Below are 22,102 nucleotides of genomic sequence, written 5' to 3'. Positions count from 1 at the left end.
TCAATTGCTACTGAGTTGCCCTTGGCATTTTACTGTGCAACAAAGTTGTATATGACCTTTTTGAGAGCTACTCAGCTACTGGGACCCCAAAATGTCAAGTACAACTCAGTTGCTCTCAGAAATTTTCCACTTGCAATTCACTTGTACTTGAAATTGATCACATACAATGCAATTGAAATGCAAACAGGAAAAAAAAAGATCTGTAGAATATCTTAGAAAAATTAATCCTTATCATTGAATGTGACAGAGTAAAATGGTCTCTGTCCTCATTAGTGAAGAAATAGGGTCATATGGATTAAAGTACGCCTTAGATCAAGTGCCTTGGGTTATACTCTGGCTGAGTGACCTTGTCCAAACTATTAGCTTTAAGACTTAGTGTGCATGTTAAAGGTGGTCTCAGGGCAGACGGGCATATTTATCATTCTATTTGTAAGCCTGGTGTTCCTGTCTCCCCTGTGATCTCTGCCTCCCTCCTTTCTCTGATAGGGCACTGGTGCAGCTCTGCAAAGGAGCAGTCGTTTAGACCTGTGCTCACACTGTGGATTCTGGTCTTCTTCCTCATCACATATGATGCTCCTGGAGTCTCTGTTAATTATGTCCTTTAGTAAGAACCTCAACTGGCCTAGAGTAGTAGTTCTTAATTGGTGGTGATTTGCCTCCCAGGAGACATTTGGAAACATTTGGCAATGTTTAGAGACATTTTTGATTGTCGTGATTAAGACAGTACTGCTGGCATCCATGCTAGCTACAAAACAAGTCTCAAAAATGTAAAAGGATAGAAATTATATCAAGTGTTTTTTCCGACCACAGTGGTATGAAACTAGAAATCAATTACAGGGGAGAAATGTGAAAAACACAAACATGTGGAGACTAAGCCACATGCTACTAAAAATCCCATGGGTCAATGAAGAAGTCAGAGAGGAAATCAGAACATACCTCGAGACAAGTGAAAATAAAACACCACTTTCCAAAATCTATGGGATGCTGCAGCAAAAGCAGATCTAAGAGGGGAGTTTATAGCAATACAGGTCCCCCTCAAGAAATAAAAAAATCTCAAATAATTAGCCCTGTCCTTTTGGAATTTTCAATTGCATTTCTGTAATTTGAGTCTTATTAGCAGAACTAGTATTTAGTATTTGTTTCAAGTGAGCATGACCAGATCCTACTGGTTACTTTTTAGGACAGTAACATTTCCTGATAGAAGAAAAAAAAATTGAGGCCAGAGAAATTACTTTTGGTAATCACTATGCATGAACCAAAAAGTGAACTCATCACAGTTTCTAGAATACTGCAATGACTTCCTAAAACCCAAACCACTTCTCTTTGAAACAAAAGGAAAATGACTAGGGATGTTACTGGAATAACATCTACACTGCTATCATTTTTTATCGAGTACAAAAGTGCAAAAATTAAAGTCAGGCAATGAGCCTACATGAAATCATATGAGAGGAGGTAAGCCCCAGTCCAGTGCTCTGCAAGCAATAGATGTTAAATACAGGTTGCCTGCCTGGTAATAAGAGGGGGAAGGAGCTGCCTGCCCAGTGGTGGGGTAGGGACTTTGCTGATAAACTCATTGCAATGGCCTCAAGCTCTAATTACACAGAATTTCATAAACCAACTGCTCCCTCCCTCTCTGAATGTCCCAACTTTCTGGATAAAAAACATTTCTAGAATAGAACTATTCTTATTTGCATCAAAAAAGGTAAATATGCAAATAAAGCCAGTTTGTATTCTACTCAAATAAAAATTCAGTTCCTTAGAAGTAGAAAAAGTAATTGATAGTGAGATTTCCTGGTTTGGGAGAGGATTTTTATGGGAAGACTTCTATCAGACTTAAAGTTTCCATTACAAGTTGGAAAGAAAATTGTTTTCTCCTTCGGAAACCAAAGCATTCATTGATATTTCCGTTGAATTGGAATTTCCCTCATGCAGATATATACTTTCCAAATTCCTATCTCCACCAGTCTCCAGAGTAAGCTGTAACCACATCTGTGACCTCATTTGTGCTGGCTGACCATTTGCAGATTCTTCCTAAAAATTAAAATTAAACAATGTTTTAGAAAGCTATAACTCCTGACTCTATGTCTGCCAGGCAGCAAACTACTTTCAGGGGAAAGACCTTCATATAATGTGGCTGATGTGACAATCTGTGGCCATGCGACCTCTAGTGTGCCTGTTTAAATATGTTGACCTGTACTGGATCAATTTGTTGAAATTGGTAACCTGTAACTCTTGCTAGCAGAATGAAATGGTACTTTTAAGCTGACCAGAATGTTCAGTCTATCTTGGTCCATTTGCAAAGAGACTACATCTCTTCTCTGAGGTTCAATTTCACTGGTCAGTGTGATGACTTTCATAGGGTTAGAACCTTCTGTTCCCTGCCTTTGCTAGCTAGACAAAGGGGTTGTTTACATTGCTTTCCTGTACCTCCTTCTGCCTTTTCGTAATTAGCATTCACAGGATACAAACTGAGGAAACAAAGTAGATAGAGGAAGGCTAGAGAGGTTGCATTATGACCCTTGCCCCTCCTGATTGTTTTTCATCTCTGTCCTCTCTCATCAGTAGGCACTAATGACACATTTGAATTTTGCTTAAAATAATACACCAAAATGGGGGACCTTGTGGAAACTGACCAGATCTTATTTACCTTTGCATTCTTTGGACCTAGCACAGCACTTAGCTACGTAGTTAGCAATCTAATGAACGTTTGTTGAGTGAATAATAAACATACTCCTGCTTCTATACAGTATCATTCCCTGAAATACCCAGAGCACATTACAAATTTGCATGTTTTATTTTTATATCAAATCCCTAGTTTCAAGAACGATCATCAGTGATAGGTACATAGCTCTAAACAATATTTCATTTTACACTTCACATGGGCATGGAACATCAAGGGGTTTGTGGTTTCTAACTCATATCTTTATGAATGCATTTGGCTGTTGCACAGACTTTCCATTACCTTAGCCACTTATAAAATAATTCCAAATAAGCTTTATCAGATTTTCAAAGAAGGGCAGTTCTGGAAGAGCCATTTGCTTGAAATAGGCCACTAATGAGGTTGACATGAAGAATGTTCTTGCAGAAGCAACCTGGAAAGACAAATAGTGCAAGTGAATTCATTATATTTCACCTTCTCCTCCTCTGCTCTTCTGATAGTTCTGCTTTGCTTAACATTTTGAATATTTAATACTATGCTAATTTTTCCCATTCAATGTCATTTCTATTCTAGGGAAAATTTTACCAAAGTCATTCCACCAATATTTAAAATAAATGAGGGTGGTATTTGGGACATTTTCATTGTTTGAGATTATTTTAAACCTCAAAGATTGTTTTTCTTTCTTTATGGACTTTTTCTTTTTAATGTTTAAAGGTAGTGACAGCTACTAATAATGCATTCATTATTCTTCTCAAATTGCCATTTTAGGTGGGAAAAGAAAAATAAGGTTTCACTAGGGCAGAGAATCATCAAAATTGATGTGTGTCATAATTGCCTTGATAGCATCATTTGAACACTGACGCAGTAAAATATGGCCAAAAATATCCTCCAAGAATTCAAACAGATGGAGACAGGACCATCTCTGTGTATTATAAAAAAACTAACATTGGTAATATTGGTCTGTGATTTAACTTTCTAGTGTTTCTATTAGTCTAAGCTCCCAGTGAAAATAATCTTTTCCTCAAAATGAGCATTCTACTTAAAGTCATACTCATTTAAGAATTTATCCAGGCACCATTTGGCCTAGAATGACTTGGGAGAAAAGAATTGGTAGCATCTTAGAATGTCAAAACTGAGTAAGACACTGGAGAGCATCTCATCTAAGCCTTAACTTCATTAGCACAGAAAATAAAGGCTCAGAAGAGAGCCGTTTGCCCATGTCATGCATGTTGTTAATAGTAAGACAAAACTGTACCCCTTCCACTGTGCCAGATTGATTAGCATTCTGGTATATAGATTTTTTTCAGTTATTGTGTGTTTAGAACAGACTGTCACCTTACTACAAATCCTGTTGTACAAAAACAAATACTTTCATGTACTAATCTGAGTGATCTATACCCAATGCTCAGTTATCCCTATATCATTGATTTTATAGTTACCTCTTACAAAAGTTATGTGGGTGAAATGGTAAATATAAAGTGTATAAAGCTTTTTAGAACAAAGATTTTGCAATTTTAAATGTTTTAATGTTGACTGTAAAAAGAAAGATGAGCACATTCTGGAATTTTGTGTCTGTGTATTCTTTTCCTAAGGCTAAGAGAGTATATGTCTTTGGTATGCATGTTTACATCAGTGATCATTTGGATGGGTTAGTTCTTTCTGCAGGAAGTAAGTTAATATAGGTCTTTTCCCAAGTTTACCTCATATTCAAAAACACCTAATTTTCACAGCAATGAGAGAATAGCGTGGTGGCAATATACTGATTGCTAATTGAGTTCTTATAAGGAAATGAGGCTTGTCTGTAGGTGGAAAGAGAGGACAGGGTTGTAGTGGGTGTAGCTGGAGGTGAGTTAAGAGGGAATTTCTGGGGAGGTTATGCAGGTAGAGGATCTTCACGCCACGGAGCACGATTTAGTGCACATCCTGCTCTTAAAGAGTTGTCAGCACTTTCATCATTGTCCTACTCAGAGCATCCTGCTCTCCCATCCCAGTCCTTCACTCCATCCCAGGCTGCTCCAAATATAAACGCTGGGGAGATGTCAACAAAAATAAATGTGCTGCTGTAACTTCTCAGTCTGGCAACTGAGCATGTGTACCTGTTTGATGTTTACAGTATTTCACAAACTCTAGACCTTTGTTGTCAACAAATTGTATTTCAATAAAATATAAGATGTAAAGTGACTTTTAACAAACGAATGCCAAAAAGCTGGAAAAAAGTAATTCCAAGTGCTCTGTAGCTTCAAAGTTCATCAGCATTCTTAAAACTTGTTCATTAATGTCCTTTTTTATTGGAAGAATTTATTCTCTGAATTCATCTTTGGATTCAGATTATTTCCTGTATTAATGGTGCCAGATTACAGCTTTTTTGTCTGAGACAGTCTCCGTTATTATCTTAAGAATATTGGCGAGAAAGCACAGAGCGTCTGCATGTTATTAAAATTTCAAAAGTGTTTCATTTTTTCAAGACTTTTAGAACTGGCCAATGAAAAAAAAATCAAGCACCACTTGTAAAAATGCTTTTATTATCCTAAAATATATTCACACACCATATATCCATCAGTGTGTTTTATTTTAGAAAAAAATGTAAGCCGCAAACCCAGAACTTGCCAGTAAGTTATATTTAGCATGTTTTCCAAATACTAACTTGAAGCAGAAAATTGATTTTCAACCAAAAATGTTATTTCATGTGTCTGATTTCTCTTAAAGGCATCATACTTTGAAAATATATTTGCTTCTCCTGTTTGAAGGAGGACAGGAGTGCAGAGTACCCTTTCTGTTGACAACAGCTGGCAAATTATATATGCTTAATAAGTAATTATTGATTTGAAGTGGTTTAGGGAAACTTCTTGAATTTAAAAAAAATGATATCTGGATTAATCACAGATATGACTTTGATATTAGATTGGTTTAAAGATATTAAGGCCAAAGACAGAGATTGAAAATAACTCCTGGGCTGCATCTCCCAGTCAGCGGGTACTTGCTGGAACCATCCAACCCCAATGCCCTCGGTCCTCCATGCCTCTGCCGGATTGTCCCGGGAAATCCTGGGAGCTGCTAAGAAAAGCAGGAGACACAAGCATGCTGGAAATGCCCTGGGGTTCTTTTTAATCTCCTCCCTATGGCTCCCTCTTTACCTGTTTTGTTTTGTTTTGATTACTTTTGCCAGGACGTACTTGCTTTACAATTTCTTTCAGATTGTTTTACTACATCTAGTTCTTGGCATGCTAACTGTTTGGCTAAGTGTCTCACTGTGGTTTGTTTCCTCATGTGATTTGTAATTCTTTTTAAGAGAAGTATCGTTGATGTGCAATGTTCTATAAGTTAAAGGTGTACAGTGTAGCCATTCACAATTTTTAAAGGTAAGACTCCATTTATAGTTATTATGAAACATTGCCTCTAATCCCTGTGTGGTGCAATGTATCCTTAGTTATGGAAGAGGAGAGGCAGCAGTGCTGGGAAGAACCAAGCAATAGATTGCAGTGCAAGGCTTGAGGGTCCAGCTTGCATCCCACTGACAACAGTTCTGGGGTTATTGCAAGAGTATGTAGCCCTTTTACCTGTTAGTTATTTCCACCTTCCTCGTCAATAAACATATGACGTTGGACTAGATCTCTAAGGCCTCTTCCAGTTCCCAAACACCTATAATTTAAACTAGCCATAAAAAATAAATGGAACTCTGGGATGTTCAATTTCTAAAGTCAGGCTGTAAAGGCTATAGACTTTTTCATTAACATATGCCAGAAGGTAGATGGAACTTTGTGGGTGCTCAGTAAATATTAAACAATCAATTTTATCTTTCATCTGCAAAATGGGGTGACTAATGCTGACTTGTCTCACAGAACTCCATGTGAGAAATAATAAATGAGAACAAAGCACTTTTCAGATAATGAAGTAATTCGAATAAGCTGCTTTAATAGGTCTGAGGTCTAGCTAGATGATGCAAGAATAAAGTGTCTTTTTTATTATTACATCTGTGAAATACAACAGCCTTTTTATCTGTTTAAGAAGAAACAGTCATTATCCTTGCTTATCGCCAAAGAGTCAGTGTGAGTAATTTCTGTGCAAATGGAATTTTTCATGTGATTTTAGCATTTATCACTTTTAACAAAATGCAGCTTTTATCTTTACCTGATATCAAAATGGAATCACATCTTGATTTGAACAGTTTAATGAGGCGTTCCATCAGCATTATACTACTCTGCACAAAGAAAACGCTTTTGAAATGACTGATAAGCTGCACAAATGAGAAAATTGTAAATTTAATAATCCTCCTACTCAAAAAATAATACAATTCAGAAATTGTTACTGAGGAAAATGAAATATGGCATTCTAGTTTCCTAGAGACTTCAACAGCATGTTCGTTTTTATGTTTATGTTCAATAAATAATATGCTATATTTTTTACAGTGTTTCAGCAAAAGGCAGCCAGAAGACAGTCTGATGGTGACAAGTTTCATGGTCCTAAGAAACAAGGTACTGACATGAACTTCAGTTTATTTACCGATCTCTAAGTAAGATTTAAAGAAGTCTTATGAATACTGAACACAGTCTCCTGAAATAGGAGTAAATAAGTGTGAACTATATTAATTTTACTCTTACATCAGTGTCTTACCCAAATATAATTTTTCCATAATAAGATTACTGCAAGGAAATTATTTTAATTAACAAAGGCAAGAAATGGCCTTGTGAAGATATTTGTGGAGATGTTGATGGTGTTGTTCGTTATCAGGGCTCTGGGAGGGTCAAGTAGGACAGACTCTCTAGTGTGTCTCCATGCTGCCCTAGACCTTCAGAGAGAAGCCCCTGGAACTTAACTTGTGGAAGGGCAGATGGTCGATTCCCCAAACAAGGGGACCAGCATGGGTTGTCTGTGCTCTACACTGAACTCCAGTCAAAGACTGTACCCTTCTCTCACTATTCTCTTGCCTTCTGCACTTGATCCAGCGTTTTTTTTGAACAATTATTTGTCACGCAGAGAAGAGCTGGATACTGTCGCTACAAGTCGTCTCACACAGGAGGAATAGTTCCCTCATGCTCTGTAAGGAGGCAGCTGCCTCCAGTCTCCCCTGACATACTTGGTTCCTATTGAAAAGGGAGATTCTAGCAGGTTACTTATTATGAGTCTTTCCTGATAATCAGGCCTTGATTAAAGGTCAAAAATGAAAAACATAAAGGGTGGCAGAGGTGGAGGTGGCACGGGCTGACTCTGATAATCAGTGAGCATGTACAAATGCTTCTGGCCTCAACGCACTGTTGAAATAACGTCACTCTAAAAGAATAATACTTTGAAATTTTTACCCTTAAATTATTGAGAAAAACATTATAATAAAATTGGGAGGCTATTTCACAGCAGCCGCTAACCACAGCCACAGTCAGTCTCTTCTGGGGCCATTGTGAAAATAGCGAGGTACCGATCGCAACCACTCCTAACACCCCCTGTGCTGTTAAATACAGAGCCTCAACAGACTTGCTCTGTGGACACCGAGGATCATCCTCCAAATGAAGATGTGTCTTTAAAAGAGTGATCTTCACCCATCACTTCGAGTGTCATTTGTCATGGCAGCGGGGTTGTACTTAGATCATTCTTCCAATTAAGTACATGGTGTTTGAATGGAGCACATGATGACCCCGAACTCCCAGCCTCCCTTGAATCACTTGGATATACTTCTTACAAATCTGCATGCAAAAAACTCTCCTCATTGGACAGCTTTTCATTTCTAGTGGTTTCTTATTTGGAGGAGCAAGATACATTAAGTCTACTATTATCCTCCCACTGTGCCTTTAGCTCCCTCAAGAAATAAATGCAGAACTCCATATGAGATTATTGTCCAATTAGGATCCAACCATTATTGAAGGAATTAAATGAAGTAGAGAAGATTATTCTTATCTGGACTCCCCTGCATACCTCACAGAGCTTCCATTTGGAAAGAACAAAGAGGGGGGAATGCTTTGAGCTCCTGGGGAGAAAATTTCCCCAAACCATTTTTAATAAATTATTCAATTACCATATTTTAATTAGATTCTGTTAGAATTAAGGGACAGATGTGAAGAAGGCCACAGGAGATGAGGGAAGGTGACGAGTAGCAAGTGTAAGGAAGGGATCCTCGGAATGCCTGCCCTTACCCACCATCCTCAGGGTGTCCCCCAGCATGCCATCGAGGGAAAGGCTGCTAATGCACTTGAAGCTGGAAGGGACCGATTATCATTCTATCATATGCATAGAAAAAAAAATATTCCCTTCTGTACTCAGAAAAAAGGGAGAGGAGAGAATGGCGAAAGAAACAAGAACCTAAATTGTACTTTACTGGTTTAATATTTGTCCATATCTTGTGAACTTAATTTGCTTCATCAAGATCAGTGATGACCAAATTTGTTTAATTCTTAGGGGTTAGGATACTGAAAATTTTAATCAAATATTCTTGTGTGACTTTTTCTCTCTTTAGATGTTTTAAATCCATTTATTGGTGATAGCTTTGATTAGTCACTTTAGAGCAGTTCCACAGGATTCCTTTAACCAATATTTAAGCAAAATGGAAACAAATCTTGTTCTGTTTGCAAGGACTGGAGGAATATTCAATCTTATGACACGTTTAGAACAAAAAAACCTCCCTGGTGACTGCAGCCTGCAGGAGAATCAGAATCCAGCATAGGAGAAGGAATCAAGAATAACTGGGGAGACTGTGAAATTGAAGAATTAAGTACGCAGTGGACTCACGCTAGCCATTTTCCTCAAAACCTTTCTAGACACGCGTGGCCTTACAGACCGTGGGACATTCTAGGCAATCAAAACCGCTCATCCCTAAATTAACGAATGCTCTTCAAATACCGTGCGATTTCACGGCGTAACAGGAAGAGCAATACGTGCGCGGTACGCGCTTCGCCAATGCTAATCTCGTTATTTGGTAAAGAACAGAAAGGGCCCTTTTATGAAGTATTTGTCGGAGTTAAGATTTTTTAAAGGGATTAGACAGGTTCTCTAAAGGCTAAAGAAATTACTCAATTATTTCACTCGACCCTGGAAGGGAAAGGCACAATGAGAGCCAACTGTTTTCCCACGGAAAGTATAGGCTTTTCAGATGCCCCGTGTTGAAGACTAACGAGGGACTGCCAGGAAGTTACATTATTGCTAAGTCAAGGAATTTTCCTGAGGAACAGAAAAGCATTAATTGGCACCATTTCCATGGAAACTCGACAGATTTCTTCAATTCAATTTTCACATCTTGAAAAAATCTAAGAAAAATGCTGAGGACTTTGGATCATAGATAAAAGTTTCCATCAAAATGTAGTTTTTAAAATCAGTTTTTCCAAGTTGGTTTTAAAATTAGAAAAATTTTTAAATCAGTGCCAGAGTGGTGTCCCCAGAATATGCTGCCACCACACCTCCACCCACTTCCCAAAACTGTGTCTCACGGAGCAGTCAAGGGTTTGGTCTTCAAATCTGCAAACCAGAGAACTGAATTTTGTCAGTGGGTTTGGAGTCAATCAGAGTCTTATAGTCTGAGTCCTGTTAACCAAGCTCACAGAGGACTGATTTATAACCCCCAATTCCAATCTATTAAATCTACACTGTAGCAGGGTTCCTTTCCAGTGACTAGAATGCTTGCATTCATTAGGCCCTTGCCAAATAATACAGTTTCTATAAAATATAGCTAGTAATTAGGCGAACATGACCAGGTCAAAGGGTAATGGAGGAATGTCAGGGCTTCAAGGACATGTAAAAATCCGGTTAATTCTCCTGCCTCACAAAATCTTATAGTAGTCTAGGGTCAAGATTGTTCACATCTCCTGGACCTGTTACAGCTTTTTTTCCCTCTGTTATATCTTTTGGGGGGCCATACTAAGGGGGTCTTTCTACCGTCATTGGAATCATCTCTGTTTTATTAATTAACACAGTCTTATCTCAGATATGATACATGGCAACTGAAGAGGTTTAGGCTCCTTACCTTCTTGCCTGCCTCCCTGTGAGCATGAGTCACAGCCACAGGTGTGCTCAGCCACACCGTTAAGTAGTGCCCCGAGCATGCGTTGTTGCTGCCACACTTATGAGGCAAACCATTTCCTTGCAGGGTAGAGTTAGGTGGGAGGTGAGACGAGTACGACCACCCTAACCAGCTGCCTGTACCAGTGACTCTCCTTCCTACGTGAGCATAAGAAGTGTTTGTAGAAATTCTAGAATTTGGTCGCCTAAGTCCTACTGTAGACGTGGGCTACAAGTGTGATGTGTGAGAATAGTAATGAGCTCTAAGAATAATAAATCTCAAACCAACACACACACACACACACACACACACACACACACACAATGTAACCAAACGAAACTGTTTCAAAGGCTATCTTGTGGTCATATCTGGCCTCTAAATATGATATCATGTGCACAGTATAATTTCAATTTTTTGCTATGTTTCCAGCATGCTAAAATCCATGTCTCATGTAAAAATTCAAATCCTCGATCACACCCGATTATATTATTGAATCATTTGCTACAGATGACTTTTGCTGTTATCATTTGTTACCATCCTTTCCATGTTGTTTTCTTATATTTGAGACACATTTCTCTAAACTTATAATTCTATCAGAAGTGGGAAAATAAAAGAGATACCAAGAGAATCATGCTATCTATAAAAACACAAATAGGAAATATTTATTTTTGATAATGAAGACTATTCAGATGTGTTTAATAAGCAGGCACTAAGTCTTCTCTGCTCAATAACTCTATCTGTCTGGCCCTTGTTGGCTTACGAGTTTGCAACCTCTGGTATAGTCTCTGCCCACTAGTTCTCCACTGCAGACTGCAAAGTCGTTATTGGCTGGTCTTTCCAGGGGGTGTGCGTGCTCTTGGGAAAGATACAGTCAGGGAACGTATCTTGTACAAGCTCTCTAAATGCCCAGTACTGCAGCAGTTTGATGAATGTTAAATAATAGAGTTTTCTCTAAGTAGGAGACCTGGGGAAAAGCAGATGGTACTACCCTTATGTGGGGAAAAGAGAATGCTGGTCCCTGAGGTATTTTTATCAGATGTTTTTGCCAGTACTGGATATATTAAAAAGAAAAGAGGGGAAATTATCGAAATGTGGTTATTTGTATCCCAGAAAAGAATAATGGCTTCAGATCTCTTTTTCAGTATAACTTACGTTTCCATTTGTCATATTATTCACGGGAGGGTTCTTTGGGTTTTTTTTTTTTTCCGTTCTAGTCATACCTGGAAAAATTTGTGGAATAGCTGCGTTCTTGTCTAAAATTGGGATGTGTCAACAGCCCACAGTGACCTCTCAGAAATGCTTGTGAAAGAAAGGCATCAAAAAGATGTAATTCGTAATAATAGTAGAAACAAAGATTGGAGCTGATACTAGCTAGAATATGAGACTAATTCCAATTAATTCTAAGATTAAAGAAAGGGGATTAAAACAAATAAAATCAGTAGTCCGCCCGCTGACCCCCAGCTATCACTCTACTATACAAATGCTAATTTTTTTTTAAGGTTTCCCCAATTCAGCTCTGGTCTTTATATACACATGCAGAAAAAGTAGTTCCAGTAGAAAGCCTCCTGAGACCCTCCAGTAAAGCTCTGGGATGGAAAGATGGCTTGGGCAGGAAGAATTAGTGTTTATTCAGGGAGTCAGTCGCTTGCAGCCTCTCAGTACACAGTGCCAAAGAATCATGTTCCGTCTATATGTGGCAAAGCTGCCTTAGACAAAGCCTGCTAAGCCCTGCGATCTTGAGTTGTGAATTACACCTATCAGAGTCGTCTACAGTCCTTGAGCACAGAACAAAATTTGATCTGAACACAAGAAATAGAAGCAAAGGATAAATAAACACCAAATCTCTTGTTGACCGTGATTCCATAGATGTGTTTTCTCTCAAGGAGGTTGAAGAAGAGAACAAATAAATAATCTGAAAACTTCAAAAACCACGTGAAGGGAAAGGAAAGATAATTTCATCATGAAGACTCAGGATAATTATGCTTCCGTAAATCGTTTATTTAATGAGTAAGGTTGTCATATGTCTTCCCAAGAAGCACTACGTTATCAGTATGGAGATAAGGGAAAATACGCACACGTATGTACGCGCACACATGCTCACACTCACATACACAAAGTAAGAACATTCCAAGTAATGATTTGCAATTGTTTAAATCTGAAGCTTTTTGTAAGTATTTTAACTTTTTAGAAAATAACTGTAAAGAAGTATGAGATATTTTGAACTTTCATTTATTAGATTAAGGTAAATTGTGTATAGTCTATCTTTATCCCACCTTTGTACTGAAAGATGGAAACTAAAAGAAAAAGCAAAACAAAGAGTAAGATTTTGTATAGAACAACGGTTATGTCAGTGAAACAGCCTCACAGAGCAGGAGCAGTCACTGAGGGCCGTGTGCAGCATTCATACACCACAGCAAGTCCTCACAGCTGTCTTATGAGACAGGTATTATTTTCCCTTTGAAGATGGATTCGTTATCTCTAATCAAGGCCACAAAACTAAGAGGTAGAGATAAAATTTAAACTTAATGCTGTTTGACTCTGAAGTCTAAGTTTCCTGCTGTCCTGTCCTTCCAAGTAGTCATTATAACAGCAATTACAACAACAATTTCTATGACGCCCTGGGCTTTTGCACAAGCCTGGATGGTTACAAAGCATGTCACACATATAAGCTCCTTCAACCCTGGCAACAACCCTGTAATAAAGGTGTTATTTATCTGCATTTTGTAGACAAATTGAAGTTTACAAAGGCTGGGTGAGAGAGCTGAGATTTGTACCCATGCTCGCCTGGTTCCAAATACCACCTTACACATTTTCTTTTATAAAAGATGCAGATTCAGATTTGGATAAAAGACAAAAATCAAACTATATTCTGCTTTTAAAAGATATAATACAAAAAATACTAAAGAAAAGTTAAAAATGTATGGTCAGTAATGAATGCTGAAAGCAATAGACATGAAGGAGTTGTTCTCAACCTTAATTTTAGAAAAAAAGAATTCAAGAAAAAAGCGTTAGAAAAGAAAATGTATTTATTTATTTAAATTCTAAAATCCAGATAAAACATGTTGTTCATGCTCTTTTATGTGGCAAATACTAAAACATTAAAATATTTAAATAAAATATGGTAGAATAAAAGAATCTGACAAAAACCACGGTAATAGTGAGAGGTCATAAATACTTTGAATCTTTGATAAAATAGTAAAAATGCAAAAAAAATTTAAGATAATGTAAGTTTGTACTTAATAGACTATACACCTTTCAAGATCCTTAATTGATAATAGGCTGTCTCACTTTTTAAAAATTTAATAAAAATATGACCTACTCAACCAACTTTCTGATCTCAGTATACTTTTTAAAGAATTAATAGCAGAAATGGAAAACAACTGGAGAAATTCTAGAAAACTTCTGAAGGCAAAGAGAAAATTAAAAACACAATTGAATGCTTAGAAAGCAAACTATAAGCAGAGGAAACATCATGGCCTTAAAGCTTTAGTTATTTTCTTTTTCATGTCAGGCAAAATTTAATCATGAAAATGTAAATCTACAAAAGACAATTTGGAAGAATTATTTGCATTATCCAAATATTCTTTGTAAAGCTTTAGTTATTAAACAAGAAAAGGAAAACAAAGAAACTGAACACTAGTGAAAAAAAATGCAATAAAAACTAATGAAATAAATGGTAGAATTTAAAGAATTCACAGATGTGAAACCACAAGGACTGTTGACTAAATCTAAAAGTTTACTTTTAAAAAGAGTAAATTAGCAAATCCTCTGGCAAATCTAATCAAGACACCACCAATGAGAAAATCAGTCATGAGAAGATGTCAGTACATAGAATCAGAGGAATTGTTTGTGCTTGAAAATGTATGGCTTTTCAAAGAGAAATACTAGTTAACAAAGTTATGTCAGGTCATAATGACATGTCAGCGTAGGCTCTTCAGTTGTAACACGTGTGCCCCTCCGGTAGGCGACGTTGATAATGTGGGAAGCGATGCACATGTGGAGACTGGGGTATATGGGAGACCTTTGTACTTCTGCTCATTTTGACTATGAACATAAAACTGCTCTAAATAATAAAGTGTATTAATAAAACAAAGTCAGCTTATTAAAAAACTATGTCAGGTGATGAGAGAATTTTTTAAGTACTAGATTAATCGCTATGGAGTTTTGCAGATTTTTTTTAACTCAAAAGATAACCTAGGACAAGTTTCACCACTGAGTTATTGAAAACTTAAGTAAAGGAGAATTTTTGTATTACAGAACCATCTCACGTGGTGAAATATTAGTGTAATGTGCTAGTTATTTCATTAAGAAGAAAATGCATGCAAATCTCAGTTAATGATGAAACAGATGTAAATCATTATTGTTCAACTATTCACAATTTTCAAAAATCTTATAAAATAAGAAAGAGGATGATTTCTCAGCATGATCAGGAATGTCTTACTAGCTCAAGAACAGAGCTCCTTAATGCTAGAAACAAGATAAGGAGGCTTATTCTAGAAGATTCTAACAACTGGAATAACATGAGTCTAAAATAAAAAGTGTAACTATTTGGAAAGAGAAAATGCTTTTCCATTATTTTTTAGATGATATGTGTACATGCCTACAGACCATTATAGAATCAACTATAAGACTCTTAAAATTATTTAAAACAGCTTGATATAATTCAGAAATAATTTTCTCTTTTTACATACCAGCAATGCTAGTTTGGAGACATCATAAAAGAAAAAAGCTTATTCACTATATGTTGAAAACCAAGAGTTTCTATTAAAAAGAGAGAGGCATACCATTTTCTCGCATGGGCAGATTAAATAGACTAAATGCGTCTTTAAATAATTTACAGATTTTTAAAAGAAATCCCAATCACTTTGAAAGGACTTCTTTTCCCCTTTGGAGAGAGAGACAACAGTTTGGAAGAATGCTTCTGAACTCATAAAGATGATAAATAAGTAAGAAGAGCAGAAATGAGGCAACCTGTTAGGAAAATAAAAAGATTAAGGCAGCACCACTTGCCATGTGTGTTATTAAGATCCATCACTTATGCGGTGCTTAAAGCTGCGGTGCTTAGCATCACACTGGCATGAGAAGCACTAGCAGGGAAAGAAGGTCACTGTAATTAGCTGTAAAGTTATTGAAGCTTCTGTGCCTTTTTTTACTTGAATAATGCAAAATATTATCAAAAGTGCGTTGAGACATACGCTCCCACATCCAGCTGGAGAGAGTGTGTTTAACAGCACACTTCCAGGAAATGAGTTGGGCACTGAGTATCAACAGCTTTAAAAATGCTCTTACTCAAAAATTAGACTTTTATGAGTCTAACCGAAGAAAAGAAACAGCAATGCAGCCAGTGATTTGCATTAAAGACTTTAAAGCACTGGTGATATATAATTGTGGGGAAAAATTAGAAACAATAAAAAAATAGCCAACAGTAGGATAGCAGGTAAACATTTTATTGAATATACAAACTTTAGAATATAATGCAGCCACCAAAACTCATGTTTCAAAGAATATTTAATGGCATATGAGTAAGAGAAAAGGGCAGGAAACTTATCAGTATAAACCTAGCTCAAAAAAAAAAAAAGGAAAGAAAGAAACTTAAAAAAGGAGAAACATCAGAATGTTAACACCCCACATTTCTGAAGATTATAATATAGAGTGATAGCTGTTTTGTTGGTTAGTACTCTTCTGTATTTTCCAAATGATGTAGGGGGAAGTCATGTTCTACATCTGCAATTAAAGTGAGATGGCAAAGAATTCATTGTTAATGAAAATATTATTAGGACATTTGTTAAAATAGTAAGGACAACTTTACTCAGGGGGGTCTGGATATAGCTCTCTGGGGACTACTGCAGTGGAGTTTTGCAGTAGCGGGGAGAGGTTGGTCTCAGCCCTGAATACAGCAAGGAAAAGAGCGAGCAGAGTGTGTAGGAGGGGTGAGGAGTGAATGGAAAATTACTAAGAGAAAACACCAGGGGTACAATTGACCTAACAGGATTCTTGCTCAAGACAGGCCAAGATGATCCAATATCACCTAGAGGGTGATGGAAGATAAAGGAACCCAATCAGAAATTGAGGGTGATCAGATATCAAGGGTGGAGAATTTTGGCTAAACCAACTTAGCAGAATTCTTGTAAAAATTGAGCAATGCAAAGACACACTCGGAAGTACAAAAAGTGAGAGCCTAGTTGGGAAGAGGACCCAGAAGAGTCTGACAAAAGCTTAGTCAAGGAGAGGACCTGCCAATAGCAGCCCTCTTAAAGAGACGTAGGTACTTTACTTGGAACTCACGAATAAATCAACACTCCAGATATCTCCGAATTTGCTTATGTGGCCCTGAGTTTATTTGCTGCCAGTTCCCTAGATGCAGATTAAGAAAAACAGCTTCAGATTTGAATCTTGGTCACTGACTTTTTTTAAGTCCTGTTACTCCTTCCAGCTGCTCATGAAATAATTTAGTAAGAGGATACAGTACGGTATAGCATGGGACAGTATATTGGGCATCGCTTGGAATGGTATGTATTCCATGGAGAAACCTATTAGCAGAGTGAGAGAACTTTTCTTATTATAAAAAAAATAGCATTATTGCAGAGAGCTGGAAATTAGAAAAAGGTCATCACTTCTGATACCATCACAATAGTTTGCATCATCTTTAAAAATGTGCCTCCATGCTTTATTATATATATAACATTTATATGGTTAAAATTTTGCTATACATAGAATTTTACATCCAGCTTTTGTACGTGGTCTTATAGAATAACTATACTTTCTTGCACATTGTTTTTTAAGTTATTATTTTAATGACTACCTAATATTTAAGTAAATATTTCATATTTTAAATCCCTTGTTGTTGGCCAGTGAAGTTGTTGCCTTTTCAAATTTCCAGGAAAAATGTTCTTCTAGCCAGTTAATCAGTAACAGGAAGAATTTTAATGAAAAGCTCAATTCACTTTCTTACCTAATTTGTAGATTCATACACTGACCACACAGATTGCTTGATGTTTATATGACCAGCATTTGGTCAAATGGAAAATCTTGTAAAGAAAAACTGACCCCAAAAGAACTAAATTTTAGAAACTATTCTGTTTTGAAACTTTTACAATAAGAGACCAAGAGTCTGCAGTCTGTACAATTAGCAGTCTGACAAGTTCTTTTCAATGAAAATAATGTTAGACCCATACTAACTCTCACAACAATAAATTAATAAATATAAAGTTGAAGAGGAGGAAAAATCCTTTCCATCCCCCATAAAATAGTAATCTAAATAAGCAATAAAGCAATTTTGCACAGTCTTCCAAAAATTACAGGTGGCATGTTTTGGTTTGAATAGTCTGCCCTGAGGATGAAAAGTGGTAAAATGCCTAATCATTTTTCATTGCAACTTGTGATGCCTAATACATATTTATCAAGATAATTTGCTCTAATCTTTTTAGTGTAAAAAAGAAAGAAGAAAAAATCCAATGTATGTAAAATTAGTCCAGTTGTAAACAATTCACTTGATCTATCTAGAACTTCTATCACTCCTAAATTTTGTTCTTTTGTTCTCTCTGCACAACCATGCGAGACTGAACCCTGCCCCTTCCCCCCCTCAAAAAGTCATCTTACTTATATTTTAGTACCTAAAATTTGAAATATGAAGGGATAATTGAAATAAATTTTATTAAAAGAGCTCAATTTTTTTTTAATTCAGCTAAATCTGCACATATAGCAAAACTGAAGCTGGTACCATTTGCTGGGAAGACTTTGCTTGAGATAACTTCTATAAAAGCAGAACATCCAGCTGCATGGGTATTTGAGATAAAAATGGATTTGCACTTAGGCAAAGGGATAACAGAAGTGAGGTGCTAGTTAAATGGCAAAACTGTTAAAGACGATGCTAAACCTCCACACTGGCAGGAATGACACGAAGAATTCTACTGCATACTGCATCTCACGAACTGGAGTGTGGAGGCTTGTAAAAAGCAAGTGCTGTAAGAAGCAAGATCTCAATTGTTATCCGTGCTTTTGGCTGCTGAACCACTGAGCCCTCTGGCTGACTTTTGCTTCTCCGGTTCCCCTGGGACTTCATGCCCCATCATCCCTGAAGTAAAAGATTTGGAGTATAGAATCTGTTGACATCTTGTTAGTTCTGGGGAAGAGGACTTCTGAAGAGAAAAGACAAGCCAAGAAAGTCCCCGTGGGAATCAGAATGATTGACCATGGAGCAGTTTTACGTCCATGTGTATCTTTTCAGAAAGGAACCCTCTCTCTGTCCCTGTTCCAAGATTCATTGCTAGAATCTTTCTCAATCTTTCTCAAAACTAAAAGGGACAAGAGAGAGCATTCCAGGACAGCTCCAAGGCTCAAATTCCCTTCAGATACTTAAAACCTGATATCAAGTACTTGAACTTCGCATTTCCAGACTAACCAATCCTAACACTGTCAACAAATCTCTATTACTATAGAATTTGAATGCCCTCCCCATTTCCCAAATGCTTGTCAATCTAGTCTGGATACAATCTAGTCGATCTCTTTCTTTTTTGAAAAACAGCCCCCAGTAATGAGCAAATTCTCCAGGGACATACCCAACTTACTCAGTACCCACCTGCCTATGGCTTGGCAGTTCTAGTGCTTTTCTCCTTCTAGACTCTGGGCATATTCAGATTTGATAGCGCATAAGACACGTACTGCCACTGAGTTACCCAGTTCCTGCTGAAATAGTGCAATAAGTATATTGAACTTAATAGAAATACGCAAATGAGAAGGTACAAACCTTAATGAGTCTGCTGCCAGGCAGGTAGTACAAATGTAATGTCATCCAGAGAGGATAAGGAGTGACAGAGATTAGGGCAGCCTGGAGCACACACAGTGCCCCTAAAAGGATGCAACTTCATGTTTTTAAGCACCATGTGGAACAAATAGAACACTGAATTCACCCATGGTCTGCAATTTGCTCTCACTCTACTTCAGGCAGGTGTCTGGTGTCTCATTAGCAGCCACACATGGGACACTGGATCATCTAATGTTCTTATTGTACTGAGCACATAATACATGGCATGCCCCCCAAATAAAACTCTTTTGAAAAGGAAGCAGTTCCCTACAAAATGACCAGCAATTATTTGTTTTAAATTTTTCAGGAATAAATTTTCAAATGATCCTAAACCTCTCGTGACATCTGGATGTTGTTTGAGATCTCTTTTCCCGAAGCTGGAAAGAGATGTTTATTCCACAGATATTTATTAGTAATAGTAGTATTAACTTTCACGTAGCTTACCATGTGGCAGGTCCTGTGCTACGTATTTTATGCGCATAGTCAAAAGTAATCCTCACAAAAGAACGTGAAATTGGCAGTGCCCACCACCACCAGTGCGGTGCAGACCTCTTGCCACTGTTCTTCCTCTCCTCACCCTCTTAAGATTTTTAGCCATGAGACACATTCTTTTCACTTATAACACTAGATGTGAGGCATGACAATCCTTAGAAAGAAACTCATTTAAAAAATTCTACACTGATTTATTCTGTAACTGCTCATAGACTAGCTTGAGCAAGAAACTCAAACTGCTTATTTTTCAGAATGCTTTTTTTCTCTAGTTGTCATAGACTGACCTCTTGTTAAAACACTCTCCTCTCGTATTGTAGACAGAACTCGGTTGGAGAGTCAAGCCTTTTCCACCGTAAGTGACTGCCTCGCTTCTGGGCAGGAAGAACTTATCCTCCTGCAAGAGAACGTCAAGAATGGGAAACTCTCTGTCGACGAAGCCCTGGAGAAATTTAAACACTGGCAGATGGGAAAGACTGGCCTGGAAGTAATTCAGCAGGTAATACTGGCTCCGATCCCTCACTTGCCAAGCTCCTAGCCTCTTTGTAAATGTTTAGTCTTAAGAAGAAATACAGATAACTGTTCTTTTGTTTTCAACTAGCCACAAAAAAAGACGTTTTAAACTACCCATTAAAAGTTTGACGCTATCTAGATTTCATGTTTACAAACCATTGATGAACTCACCGCTGAGACCGAGTACATCAGAGCTAATTCCCAATCAGCTTCTACGGTTGTCTTTACTAGATGACTGCTTTATGAATCTCATTGCTGAAATTAAGGAGAAGCATCTTCACACTAACGTGCTTAGCATTCTGAAGAATGTATTATGTAAGCCAGACTTAAAGGGAATAGGAAAATGACTGAAATCGTATCAGATTAATAGTCTTAAATAAAATTTAATAAGTTTTACCTTCTCTTTCCCTTAACCTCTGAAAACATATGTATATCAGGATTTGCATATATATAAATATATACATATATAAACATAGATATCTCAGGATTTGCATATATAGAGATAGATATGTAGCTAAAGATATAGATCAGTCAGGATTTGCAGAGAAATTATACTAAGAGTATTAACTTGAGATAAGCTTGTCTTCTATAAACAAAATTTACATCCTGAGAGGAGATTGGAGTAGGTGGTTCTAAGAGGAGAATGAAAACAGAATATAATATATACTCCATGACATGCCTCAGTGAGGGATAGCAGGACAGTATTCTCTCTCCAGCAGACCTTCCCACTCCCAAAATATTTCACCAGTGGTTTTTTTTTCTTATCACAGAAAGCCGCAGTACCTTAGAAACCAGTTCTCAGGCAGCTGTTTGATTAAACACATTTTGCTAGCTACGTTAGGCTAAAGTATAAATAATCATTAATAGCTTAGTATGCTACCTTTCCTCAGGGATCATTTTTATTTGAAAATAGTGCTTAAGATTTTTGAACAGCAGAGAAATGAATTGCAATGGTGAAATTCCAAGCAGTATGGCACATAGGCAGGAGCTAGTTTAGGCCAAGGGGTTTTCCCCATACGTCTGCGATCACACGCCTTGTCAGAATTCGCCTGTCTCTGAGGTTACCTCGTACTGTGGTTGGGTGGCTGGACCTCGTCAAGATTTTGCAGTGTTAAGCAAGGGCAGTTGTTTGGCCAAACAAATGCTAAGAATGCTGACTGTAGAGTTCTGTAGCAGATCGTAGTTCATGGTTACAAATACAACTTTGCTTCTCAATCCATCCATTGCCAGTCACCATCAAGCATCCTCTTATCCTGAAATGGCTACAAATCACTTTCCTAACAATGCTAGAAAATAAGTTATATAAGTTTTGTCGAAATAAGTCAATTGTACTTCATCCTCCTTAGATCCTTCAGTAATAAAGTTTACAATTTAAAGTAGTCCAACTTAAGTACCTTGTTGGAAATGATTTCACTAGTTGCTTTATTAAAACCCTTGGTTGTTTCTATTTTATTTGTGTATTTATATTCAATATTGTTTTAGAAAGAATTTAAGATGGTCTATACTCAACTACTTCAAGACTGATGTAACTTATCTAATATATGGGGTTAATGGGATAATGAATGTGGTTAGCACTTATGCAAAACAAAACAAAACAAACTTAGCCTGTAAATGCAAGAACAGGCACTAAAACTACTTTCCATAAGAGCCGAAAGTTTGT

At 37.2% G+C, this 22,102-nt stretch overlaps 1 protein-coding gene across 14 annotated transcripts in view; it reads left to right on the top strand.

The window, feature by feature from the left end:
• Positions 1–22,102, top strand: part of BANK1 (B cell scaffold protein with ankyrin repeats 1) — a 551,109-nt gene that overhangs the window by 520,671 nt on the left and 8,336 nt on the right. For all 14 annotated transcript variants that reach the window (XM_072939857.1, XM_072939872.1, XM_072939893.1 and 11 more), the window contains 2 exons: positions 7,066–7,131; positions 20,250–20,428. In XM_072939857.1, coding sequence (XP_072795958.1) covers positions 7,066–7,131; positions 20,250–20,428 — 245 coding nt within the window. The remainder of the gene's footprint in view (positions 1–7,065; positions 7,132–20,249; positions 20,429–22,102) is intronic.

This window comes from Vicugna pacos, chromosome 2, assembly GCF_048564905.1.
Source record: "Vicugna pacos chromosome 2, VicPac4, whole genome shotgun sequence".
Lineage (NCBI taxonomy): Eukaryota > Metazoa > Chordata > Mammalia > Artiodactyla > Camelidae > Vicugna > Vicugna pacos.
This window is presented reverse-complemented; position numbering and strand designations above follow the sequence as displayed.